General features: G+C 42.8%; 1 protein-coding gene across 1 annotated transcript; it reads right to left on the minus strand.

Annotated features, from left to right (window-relative positions):
• Window positions 1-1,797: 1,797 nt before the first annotated feature.
• Window positions 1,798-10,600, minus strand: LOC132573317 (solute carrier family 35 member G1-like). The gene is made up of 3 exons (XM_060240824.1): window positions 10,357-10,600; window positions 6,834-7,014; window positions 1,798-3,452 (listed from the first exon to the last, which is right to left on the minus strand). Exons 1-3 carry the CDS (start codon window positions 10,598-10,600, stop codon window positions 2,693-2,695), a joined length of 1,185 nt encoding a protein of 394 aa, XP_060096807.1. The 3' UTR covers window positions 1,798-2,692.
• Window positions 10,601-13,061: the final 2,461 nt, after the last annotated feature.

The raw sequence follows: 13,061 nt of genomic DNA on the forward strand, positions 1-13,061 counted from the left end.
CTTAAATACAGTGACAGATGGAGATCTGCAAGGAATCACAGACATAGGAACAAAAACCTGAGAAATCTCTCCCTAACATCCACCTCCAGCAGGCTCCCGCTTCCCTTTCAGTCACTTAAGTGCTCTCAGCACTTCATTTCTTATCAAGTTTAGACTTTAGTAGGCTCTATTTCAGTTATTTTCTTTTAGTTAATTTACAGTCATATTTTTGTGCACACTAGGGAAGTCTCTGAATAAATAAATAATTCATTTCTCCATTTCCCTTGTGAGAGTTCCAGCACCTCTTTGTCTAGAAAAAAGCCCTGCAGGACCCAAATGCAATTGTGGTGCAACCCACCAAACTGTTTGCCATTTGTCACAGGAATGTGAGCGTTGTGCTTTTAAGGAAGATGTGATGGAGCTCTTTGAACTCTCCCCAGCTGCAACTGAGTGGACTGAAAATTTAGATATTAGTATTTAAGAGGATTGCCCAATCACTTGGCATACCCATTGTATCAACTTGGCTATATATTTTATATTATTGTATACTTCCTGTGTGTAACTCTGAAATACAATAAATAAATAGATGCTGTATTTAAAAGTAAAGTGCTGCTCCCCATTATGATAATGAGAGCAGCAGAACTATCACACCCATGAGCCAGGTTGGAGTTGCTACGTACTTGGGGAATTCCCCAGATATGCCAAAAACATTACTTCACAAAATTAATCAAAAGGGAGAAAAGCCCAGCTTGATGAGGACATAATGTGTTCCCAGAGCACAAAATGTCAAGAGAATGGTACCTGATGTCTGACGGAATAGCTAAAATGCTGCCAGAAGTTTCCAATAAGTGTTGGCTATGTATAAATAAAATACAGGTACTATCCTACATATTTGGTGATTATGCCCACAGAAAATTCTGGAGCAGTACTATTAAAGTGATAAATAAAATATTAGGTTGCAAGGTATCCTGATCCAAGGACAGCTCTCCTAAATATTCTCCCTAAAGTATGCGACAGAAAACGAAATATTGACTAATAGATCTCTTGACAGTGGCAAGGCGATTGTTCACTCCTTCAGTTCTCTCCATGCTGTTGCTGGAGACCCCAAGAAACTTAGGTTCCAGAGATTTCACAGTAGGGCAGGAGGGAGGGATGTGTGGCTCCATAGAAGAACACTCGATGAACAACAGTTACAGGTAAGCACAACCCTGTTTTCAGCATTTTCTGTGCTGTTTTGCACTGAGTGATTAGCAAGCTCTCTGAATGAAGGAGGTCGCTGTGAAGCTCTCAAAGGAACAAGACTAATAATGACATTTACCCAAAACTGTCTTAGAAAAGAGTTGGAAGCTCTCTACAAATATTCCAACTGAAATGCATTGCAAGAATGTGGCAAAACTCCCCAGCATTTTGTTGGAGGGAGCTGTGATACATGAAGTGGCACTGAGCAGCAAAGCACTCAAGATAGCATATAATGGCCTCTACCAACCCAAAGGGTGTATTGTGTGAGGCCACTGTTTTCCTTGATGTTAACTGTAGGAGTTGACAAGTATCAAGCTTTTGCTGTCTCTACTCAAGTACAATTTATCCAACAAAGTCCAATTGTTTTACCTTGTGTCCCTACAAATACTTTGTGAAATTTGTTTTATACAAATATGAAATGGAATAATGCCATTAGTATAACTAGCAAACATAACTTTAAAAAATTAAAAATATACATTCTTTAAAGTTCTATTTAAAAATAAGAATAAAGGGGGAAAAGGAGGGGGAGAACATGAATTAATTTCTGGAAAAGAACAGGTAAAAATCTGGGTATTTTAAAATTATTAAAGTTACCATTGGCTTTATTAAGTACATATGATTCTACAATACAAAGTGCCTCTTTAAATTACAAACATTTATTTTGTTCTATAGCAATATAATTTATTTTAAGGCCAACTGCCATGACACTGTCACCTTGTGTCCTGGCTACCAAGATTATACTTACTTTATAGAAGTGGGAACACTGATTAAAACATGGACAGGCTAGGACTCAGCCCTACACATGCCAGTGGAGCATTCTCTGATTGGCAGGGGAGGTATGGAACAACACCTGTCATAGCAGGCACAGGAGCACTATGTGCACAGATTGGTCCTGCATCAATACCAAAATAATTTACTGTTCAAGGACCTCTTCAAATCATAGCAGTAAAAAATGACACTTAAGTCACTAATGTTTTTTTTTTCCACCCACTTCCACTGAGTTAAGTGGGACTTGCGGATCTCTCCAATGATGAGACTATTTTACAATTCACAGATTTTTTTTTTTGGCAGGACAGTTTAAGTGTCAAATTTTAATTACAACAGAGAGTCAAAAGGCTCGCTAGTTTCCTGTCCTCCTTTCCCCTTTTCAGTATAACTTTAGGTAGGCTCATTATCTAAAATTTTTTTAAAATACTTTTTTACTTGAACAACAGATCCCCATACACTACTCACAAGATCTTTTTGATCCTCCCTGGATTTTAGATCCAGTTTGTCATATGACTGTGTGTGGTATCTGCTCTGCATGGTTCTCTGGGTCCAATCTATGTATAAAACCAGAAAGACAATGCACTATTCTATTTACAGGGAACATAGCACTGGTTCTTTGAAAAATATAAATACACAAATTATTTAAAATAAGCAGTATTTTCATAATATTTGGTTGTGTTTGTGCAGTGGAATAATACCAAACTGGTTAGATTTCAGTTTGTTTAGCTTCTTTTGAACTTTGCCTCCATTTCCGAATTACAGCGCCAGAGCTACTAGCTACTACACAAAGGGCTCCCCCTACTGTCCACCACGTGGGTAAGTGATTGAGGAAAAGAATTTGAAAGATAAAAGCAAATACAACATCCATAGTTTTCATTATAGCAACTGGACCTGCTTTCTCTATTTGCAACGCTTTTATAAGAAATATCTGACCACCCAACCCAAACACACCGATTAATATTATGAGAACTCTGTCTTTACCACAATGAGGTAAAGTCCATACATCCATTACAAAAAGCGCTATTACGGAGACTATTAATCCAATTACTGCATAATACCAGATGGACAAAAAATAGTGCACAGAAAGGCCCACCTTTCTTAGGATCACAAAAGCTGAAGCAGTGCACATAGCACTAGACAAAGCTGCTATTGCCCCTTTGAGATGGTCTGCATAGCTTCCTTCAACACCTGCAATGTTGGACCCAAACAAGAAGGGTGGCCTTGCAATCAGCACCACTCCAGTGATTGTGAACAGGGTGAAAAGAAGATCCCAAGGACTGTATTTCTCCTTCAGAAATATCCAGGCCAGTAGCGATGTGAATACTGGGCTGCTGAAAGTAATGACCGTGGCATCAGCAAGAGGCATTACTTGGAAAGCATAGTAGAGAAGAATCATTGCACCAGAGCCAATTAATCCTCGGAAGAAAAGAAAGACTCGTTTGCCTTTTGGTCCCAGAAATCCTGTCCTAAAATGACAGAGACAGTGTCTGCATTTAGATGGCATGATAAACTATGGCTTGTTTAAATCAAAGGCTGTTGCACAAACCCTGGTTAGTCTATGTTATGTATCTACGGGCTACGGTCAGTCTGCTGGTTAGTCTATGTTATGTATCTACGGGCTACGGTCAGTCTGCTGCTTGCCTCCTAGATACCATTCCCAAGTTCTCTTGCTTATTTGGCTTTTGGGAAAGCCTTGCTACATATGGAGCCCACTCACTATTTGCTGGCTGCAAAAAAGAAAAAACAAAAAGGCAAGGAAACCTAGGGAAGCTAAGCCTTTTCCACTTACCATTCATCTAAGGATTGTCAACCAACTTCCCCCATCTAGTCGCTTTACTACATTCCCTAAAGTTTTTTTTGGGGATATTACATATATATTTTTGGGTGGATAAATTATATATATTACAGGGCGGGGGGGGGGGTGCGGTCTGGAAGTACTCACAGGAGAAGGGAAGTACTTCGCATAAGCCTTTACTACATTCCTTAAAGGGTTTTTTTTGGGGGGGGGATTAACGCTGAAATAATATATATATATATATATATATATATACACACACACACACACACACACACACATATATATATATATATATATATATATATATATATATATATATATATATATATATATATTTTACAGGACAGGGGGTCTGGAAGTACTCACAGAAGGGAAGTACCCCGCATAAGCCTCTGATTCCCTTTCACTTCTGCTCCACCTCCCTTCTCCTGCACCTCCTTTTTCTAGTTGTGGTGACCATGCTAGGTCCTATTTTGAGTTGCTACAGCAACAAAATATGCCATGCAAATTCCAGTTTCCCCACCCTCACCCCCAGTGCTCAGATATCACTCATACCATTTTGAAGCCTTTTTACTCACCATTTTTAACCAATTAATTTTTTTCTACGAGCCCTAAATTGCAGCCATGGTTGGCTCCATTATGAAGATTTTTTATACACAAGGGTATGTTGGCTATTAGATAAGGATATTAGTTTTTTTTCTCTGCAGGGAAATAGAAGAATTCCATGTATTCATTTATAATATATTCTTGTGGAGATAAAATACTGGGAAGACAATGGTTGATTAACTTGATCATGGTTGAACATATGGCCATGGTTGAGTAACTTGTTCATTTGATCACTCTTGAAATAAAGAGGAGAAGAAGAGATTGGATTTATATCCCACCCTTCACTATCCAAAGGAGTCTCAGAGCGGCTAATATCCTTTCTCTTCCCCTCCCCACAATAGACATCCTGTGAGGTAGGTGGGGCTGAGAAAGCTCTTTCAAGAACTGTTCTTGAGCAAAACAGCCTTGAGAGAACTTGTGGCTGACTCAAGATCACATCAGCAAGTGCATGTGGAGATGTGGGGAATCAAACCCAGTCCTCCCAGATAAGAGTCCGCGCACTTAACCATTACACCAAACTGGCTCTTTAAAAGGGACATTTTGACAAGACAGCTCCCTTTATTGGGAGGAAGGTGTGGCAGTAGGTTAGCTGTGATCTGCTGTACAAATTAGCACTTTGGAGAAAAGTGAGAAACTTTGAGTTAGGCTGGAGCACAGTCTTGTTTAAGGAATCACTGGATTGGAACCAGCAAAAAAACATATAGAAGGAGTTGGTGGAGCAAACTTTCCCGACTTTCCCTTAGATCAGACATGTAACCCATCCAGGACTGCTATCTGAACTGTAAGCAACTGGGGGAAAACCAGTCTGAATGTGGATTGAAGGGCCCATATGAGGTTATTATACCCCCTGCTGAGGTCCTCACTTCCCCAAAGCCAGACACTCCACATGAATCAAAATTTGTTCAAAACTGGATTCAAAATTTGTTCTAGTACATCCAATAGTCTTAGCTATGGTACAAATGCTCCAAATTGGATTTTTTTTCTTTAACTCAAAACTGTGAGGAAAATGAGAAAGACAAGCAGGTTTCAGTTTACTTCTTTATACCCTTGACTGAAGAATGGTACACTCCTATCTTGGATGGTCGTCCTCTTCCACCGAGTGCACAGCTTTGGGAGGAATGCACATGGACCAGTGAGGCAGGTAGGAAATACCTGTTTAGCTAGCCAGATCAGCCGAATCAACCCTGGCAATCAATGTGGCTACAGATGTTGCAGCCAGATTGCCCTCACATTCAACAAGCAGGTTTGTACCAAGAGGAAGAAAGCTGTGGTAAAAGCTGGCTTAGGGTCACTGTGAAGCAGAGCTCCTCAATTATCCCTGCACTCCTTGCTGAGGCACAAAAAAAAAACACCTGCTGGAGGAGAAGGAGAATGCCTTCCAATGGAGATGAACGGAAGCTGTGCTTTGTCCCTACCATTTGTTCCCATGGGAGGAATCATTCATCAATCAAGAACGCCCCTCCTCCTTTGAGTGAGAACTGCTTTGATGTTGTTTCAGCTGATGTTGAGTATGGTTTACAATCTACTCTTTTACTCCCCTGTTCTAAATGCACTTTCTTCAAATTCCCGATTTTAATGGAACTGGCATCCAAATAGTTGTATTTATGATAAAAAGCATGTTTTGTGTGCAAAATCAAATATAAAACCCCCAAAACTTAAAATATCTGGAAATCATAACCTTGGTTCATCAAGGCCAGTTTTGTTTAAAGGCTGGCGGTGGCTCTCCAGGGTCTTGGAGACCAGAAATTCAGATCACCTATAACCTGGTCCTTTTAACTGGAGATGCAGGGGATTGAACCTGGGACCTTTTGCATGCCAAGCATATGCTCTACCACTGCAGCATGGCCCATCATGCTTTGTAGGGATCTGGGAATGTCTTAATTGCACAAAAATGCTCTCAAGTTCCAACAGTGATACCCTTCTCCAATACCAGCTTGTTTGACATGGTACTATTTCTGCTGCAAAAGGCATATGTCACAGACAATGGCCAAATGTTTTCATTCAGGCCTATTGCTAAGGCAGCAGAGGTCCAACAGCATCAGCCTCCCCCACCCTGCTTTGCACCATTTTATTTTGTGCTATTGTTTGTGGCTTTTTGCCCACTTGCCCAGTATCTGGTTTCATCTTTGGGCACACATACAGATAGTTTTTCTTGGAAGCACTTGTTAACTTGTACTTGATCACCATTTTGTGAGTAGCATCATTTGATGTTTTGTATAGCTTTAAATATTGTGTAATTATGTTTTAACTGTTCTATTAGATTTGTTGCATATATTTATTGTTGTAACCCACCGTGAGCCCTGTTGTGTAAGGAAATTTGGGCTAGAAATCTAAACAAACAAACAAATTGCTTTAACATGTCTGGGCTATTTACCTGACATAACCTAATTGCACTATAGTCTTTTTTCTTACCCTTTCCCCATAGAGAAGGCACAATACTCACTTGTAGTATATTATACCTGGAAGAACAAATGCCATTTGGAAAACACATCTAAAGGCACTGACTTCTACTGAATGCACATCTTCAATCATCTTTAGAAATAAAGAAATCACTGAGAAGAAGAAGGCAGACAACACTGTATAGAACAGGCCAAGTCCTGGACAGGGAGTTTTGGAGTTTATTCCTGTAACAAAACGATTACAATTTCCACTTAGCAACTGTAGTTAAACTGTTAATTTCTTGACTATAAAACATATATATGCATATCTTGAACACTTAACCTTGAGCAGAAAAAGAAACAAAAACTATACTTGGATTGCTGCTTAAAAGTAGTAATAGCAATTTCTGATTGGTTGAAAAGATGTTAAAAGATACATGTAATCCATAAGGCCAGCAGCAAATACAGTTAAATTATATTAAGTATTTTTTACAATCTAATTTTAGGTGATTGCATTTCCTGTATTATTGCCTGTTTAAATCTCTTTATTACTAGATAATAAATATTTACTGGATATTCTGGGTACTGTCACCCAGGCTATTTTTGAAACAGTAGCGCTAGGCCATCACAGAGTCCCAGTGCAATATCTGAAGACTATCTTCATCGCATTGCTTTTCTACTGTACTGTCTCAGGGCATAATCAATACATTAACAGCTGAAAGGAAATATCAGTTTTTTCCACAACAAAAAAATGTGCTGAAGTTAATGGATTACCCGAGGTTTTAGTAGGGTTGCCAGATCTGTGTTGGAAATACCTGGAAACCTTGGGGCTGGAGCTGGGAGAGGGCGGGGTTTGGGGATGGGAAGGGCCTCAGCATGGTACAATGTCATAGAGTCCACCCTTCAGAGCAGCCATTTTCTCCAGGGAGCTGATCACATTTAAAAGGTGTTAAATCTCAAAGCTTGAAGGGTGTATGCATATAACTTTTTTTTGCATATAACATTTTTAATCCAAGGTTTCTTGGAAGTAAACAATCATTCCTCCTCCTAACTTGTAGTATAGCTTTTATCAGAGCTCCATATCTACCCGTTATAGACTGATAGTGATTTTGGTCTCTTGTTACGATGTCGTTCTATTCACATTATACAATACCCATACTAATTGGAATTTTTAATTTTAAATGGAAAATAACAAGATGTAACATGGACTCTGGCTGATAGAACAAATCCAAACCTGCTCTGATCTACAGACTGAAGAACGTTCTTGTGTTCTTAGCAAAAGTTAATGAAACCTGCGGTGAAGACTTTACAAGGAGTAACTGCTAGACTTAAGAAAATTGGTACATGGTTAGAGGTGGCCCTTCAGGTAAGTGGGTCCCTGGCCATGAAGGTTTTTAAAAGAGAGCAACAGCATTTTAAACTGAGCCCAGAAGCAAACTGCTAACCAAGTAAGCCACATTAGTATTGATGTAGTGTGAATGCAAGAGCTGGTCCAAGTCAGCAGAAGGGCTGCATTGTTTTGTACTAAATTAAACTTCTCAGCTATGCCCAAGGGGATTGCCACGGAGTGTGTTACATAACCTCTAGTGTAGAGGTTATAAAAGCATGCATTTATGCAGCCAGCTTAGGAGGGAAGACAATTTTTCGATAAAGTTAAAGAAAACACTCTTGCCAACCTGTTTTTTCTATCAGCAAGCTAGCCCCAAACTCTTCACTAATAACATCCAAACTCATCTAAAGTCAGCAATATCCAGGACATCAGCTTTCCAAACCAGTATTATCAGTTTAGTCTGACTCCTTAAAGAAGACAACTGTAACCTAGTAACAGAAGGAGATTTCTCTGTGATCTTAAGTTTACATACTACAATATCTTCTGCTAAAAGCACCGCTGCTGCTAGCAGCATAAGGCTAGGTAGCAAACAAAAAGTTAAGTTTGTGTAACTCTCATGAAAGTCCAAGGACATAATAATTAGATAACATTCATAAGGCCATTTCATATATAACAGACTACCATATAACTAAGGAGTATTAGCTCCCCCCTCCCAAGTGTGATTAGATTACAACTAGGATTGCATAACAGAGTATGGGATGACACCTAGGACGGCCAGCTATACAGCTAATTTTGGGGCTGACATCTACCTCACAGGCCTGTTGCAGGGGCAATATATGAGGAGAATCATGTAGGATGTCCTTCATTCCTTAGAAAAAGTGGACGGATTTATAGATCTAAAGAGAAGCCAAGAGTTCTATTCTGGAACAAAAGATTTTTGCTAACCAGACATTTGATATCATTTTAGATCATGAAATCCACAATATAAATGGTGCAGTTATGTATTTAGATTTATGTGGGTAGCTGTGTTGGTCTGAAGCAATGGAACAAAGTTTGAGTCCAGTGGCACTTTTGTTGGTCTTAAAGGTGTGCCACTGGACTCCAATTTTGTTCAATTATGTATTCATTACTACTTCACAACACTCGTGTCGCACATACCAGATTCAAATCCCTGATTCACTCTCAAACATGAATTGAAAAGGGAAGAAATCCACTTTTAATCCACCTTCTGGAAGAAGCCAACAATTCTCACTCCTTTTGAAGTAGTTTATTGTTTATTTACTTCATTTATATTCTGGCCTTTATCCCCAGTGGGAACCCTAAGCAAATTACATTGTTCTCCTCTCCTTCATTTTACCTTAACAACCCTGCAATAGGTAAGGCTGAGAGTGTGACTGGCCCAAGATCACACTGCAAGATTCCATGACAGGCTGGGGATTAACACCTGGGTCTCTCAGACCTTAGTCTGGAGGGTCCCCAACCTTTCTGGGCCTCTGGGTACCTTGGAATTTTTACTCAAAGTGGTGAGTGCAATCACAAAATGGCTGTCATGGAAAGCAGAGCCATTCACATAAACACATACAGAAACACAGAGGAAGTTCAAGTGCAGGGGAAAAGTGGGGCATTTTAAAAAGACAGTGGGAAAGAGTGAGAGAAACCAGTGTTGGTACCTAAATAACTTCGCTCAGGCTGCTTCTGCTTTCCCTCCTGGCCACAAACCACTTTTGTATCCTGACCCACTGTTGAAAAGCCACTTATGTATTTATTAAGGAGTAATGCGCCATGTTAAACAATCATCAGGTCGCAGAGGTGAAAGGTCTCTAATCTGTGTTTATGCAGCAGAGAGTGACGGGAGGTTAATCGGGGCAGACTAATCGGACATGAGCATTCCTGTGCTTTTTAAAGTTGTAAACTTAAGACAAATAAAGAATGTGTGTATGTTCAGCACAGGAGAGGCAGGAAGAGAAAGAGAAATGGTAAAGGGACATTGAACGACACTCGAAGGTTTCCCGACAGAGCCCAGCAGGGGGGCACTGAGGAGAGCTGGACCTCGCGGGCTCCCCCTGCAGGCGGGCGCTCATCTTGCCCTTTGCATGACCTGGAGAGCCCAGCCTGAGGCCAAGGAAGGTGCCCTTCCGGGAAAGAAAGAACAGAGCGAGGCAGGAGAGAATAGTGCCGGTTCGCTAGCCTGCCTGACAAGCACTGTCACCCCAAAGGGGCAGCCCGCGCTTGCCTGCCGGCATTCTTTCCTCACCCACCGGGCATCCCGCATCTCCTGGGGACCCTGCCATCGAGACAGCGGGAGCAGCAGCAGCACCACGAGCGGGAGCCCGGCTGGGCAGCCTCCGCCACTTCCACGTCGTGTGCCGCCTGGCACTGGAAGGGCAGCCTGGCATCTTCTTCGCCGGCGTAAAGCTCCTGGCTCGCCTCGCTGCATACGCCTTGCCCGGCATTGGCGGCGGGATGGGCAGCTCCCTCGTCCCCGCTCTGAGGCGGCCCCATGAGAGCTGCCGCCGGGCTGCTTGGTTCCAACTGCCTGCCGGCGAGGAGCCAAGACGTCTCTGCGCATGCGACCCTGGCGCCGCCAGGCTCCCTCGACGAGGCGGGACAAAACCCTCCGAGGCGTCCCAGCTGCGGCTCTGACGTTCGGGACGAGTGGCATACTGGCACTACTCACCCCAAACTCTGGGTGGGCAGACTGGAGGGCAGCTCTCTAGTCTGTCTAGCGCAGGGGTGGCCAAACTTGCTTAACAGAAGAGCCATATGGAATAAATGTCAGACGTTTGAGAGCCACAAGACATGAACGTCAGAGGAAGGAAGGAAGGAAGGAAGGAAGGAAGGAAGGAAGGAAGGAAGGAAGGAAGGAAGGAAGGAAGGAAGGAAAGGAAAGGAAAGGAAAGGAAAGGAAAGGAAAGGAAAGGAAAGGAAAGGAAAGGAAAGGAAAGGAAAGGAAAGGAACTTTAAATGTGTTCTCCAAGCTGCTAGCTGACTTGCTTGGAGAAGTTATTTAAAGAGACAAATGCCTTTTCCAAGGCAGCTGATAGGGCAGTAGGGCTTCCGAGAGCCACACAATATGTGTGGAAGAGCCACATGTGGCTCCTGAGCCACAGTTTGGCCACCCCTGGTCTAGCGTATTTGGGGAAGGAGATGATGCTGTTCTGTGTTTGTGATGGCGGTTGCCTGTGAAGGGAATACAGGCAGTTGTGCCCACTGTGGTGGTGTTCCAGCTGGATCAGTGGTGCGTGCCAAAACTACAATTAATATTTGCTAAGTTAACTAAGAGACTGAGGTCGCAGTCCCTGCTTCAAACCTGACTTCTGGCATTAACTAGAAGGCTCAGGGCAACCAACTGCCAATCACCTATCTGAGTATCCAGATAATGACATGGATCCCCAAGAGAGGAAGTTGTTTATTTACATTCCTCTTGATGTTCACAGGTTGAAACAACCTGCTGCTTGTGCTGCTTGTTATTGTTATTTAGCCTTTGTATATGTCAAAACATCTGGGGGTGTGGTGATCCAAGAATTACTGGCAAAAAAGAGATCTGCCTACCAAGCACATCTTGCTCAGCCCTCCTGTCCTGGGAAAAAAGCAACCTTTCGCGCTGCATGTAGCAACCTCCAGCGCAAGCTTCGAGACATTCAGAACGAGTGGTGGACCAAGCTTGCAGAGAGAACCCAGCTGTGTGCAGACACTGGTGATTTAAGAGGGTTCTACGAAGCCCTGAAGGCAGTATATGGTCCATCATATCAGGCTCAGAGTCCCTTGCATAGTGCAGACGGCCAAGTGCTCCTCACAGACAAGGCATCCATATTGAACCGGTGGTCGGAGTATTTTCAGGTTCTCTTCAGTGCCAACCGCGTAGTTCAAGATTCAGCAATCCACCTCACCCCACTTCAACCAGTGAAAACAGAGTTGGATGAGATCCCCACCCTAGAAGAGACTGTTAAAGCCATCAAGCAACTGAAAAGTGGCAAGGCAGCAGGAGTTGATGGAATTCCACCAGAGATCTGGAAGCATGGGGGCACAGTACTACATAGCTCACTTCACAAAGTACTTGTCACCTGCTGGGAACAAGGCAAATTACCACAGGACTTTCGCGATGCAATCATCATCACCCTATACAAGAACAAAGGGGAAAAGTCAGACTGCTCCAACTACCGGGGGATAACCCTGCTCTCCATCGCAGGCAAAATCCTTGCCAGAATACTCCTGAACAGACTGGTGCCCACCATTGCAGAAGAACTCCTCCCAGAGAGCCAGTGCGGCTTCAGAGCTAACAGGAGCACCACCGACATGGTATTTGTTCTCAGGCAGCTCCAAGAGAAATGCAGGGAACAGAACAAGGCTCTGTATGTGACTTTTGTCGACCTTACCAAAGCTTTCGATACCGTTAGCAGGAAAGGCCTTTGGCAAATCTTGGAACGTTTAGGATGTCCCCCAAGGTTCCTCAGCATGATCATCCAGCTACACGAAGACCAGCGAGGCCAAGTCAGACACTGCAACGACCTCTCGGAGCCCTTCCCAATAGGCACAGGTGTAAAGCAAGGCTGCGTTCTCGCGCCAACTCTCTTTACGATCTTCTTTAGCATGATGCTTCAAAGAGCCGCAGTAGATCTAGATGATGACGATGGTGTCTACATCCGCTATCGCACCGATGGCAGCCTGTTCAACCTGAGGCGACTAAAGGCACACTCCAAGACAATGGAAAAACTCATCCGAGAGCTACTGTTTGCTGATGATGCTGCACTCGTCTCCCACTCGGTATCAGCTCTGCAGCATATGACGTCCTGCTTTGCAGAGGCTGCCAAGCTATTCGGCCTAGAAGTTAGTCTGAAGAAGACAGAAGTTCTCCACCAGCCTGCACCCCAGGAAGATTATCACCCTCCCTGCATCACTGTGGGTGAATCAGTTCTGAAGACAGTCCAGCAGTTCAGCTACCTGGGGTGCATCATCTCCTCAG

Source organism: Heteronotia binoei, chromosome 6 (assembly GCF_032191835.1).
Source record: "Heteronotia binoei isolate CCM8104 ecotype False Entrance Well chromosome 6, APGP_CSIRO_Hbin_v1, whole genome shotgun sequence".
Lineage (NCBI taxonomy): Eukaryota > Metazoa > Chordata > Lepidosauria > Squamata > Gekkonidae > Heteronotia > Heteronotia binoei.

What these genes read in the sequence shown, in the direction of transcription:
- LOC132573317 (XM_060240824.1), bottom strand. Translation starts at nt 10,600, where the DNA reads ATGGGGCCGCCTCAGAGCGGGGACGAGGGAGCTGCCCATCCCGCCGCC. An exon ending in CAGGAGATGCGGGATGCCCG is followed by an intron (nt 7,015 to 10,356) that starts GTGGGTGAGGAA and finishes GTTTTGTTACAG; the next exon opens with GAATAAACTCCAAAACTCCC. An exon ending in CCAGGTATAATATACTACAA is followed by an intron (nt 3,453 to 6,833) that starts GTGAGTATTGTG and finishes CTGTCATTTTAG; the next exon opens with GACAGGATTTCTGGGACCAA.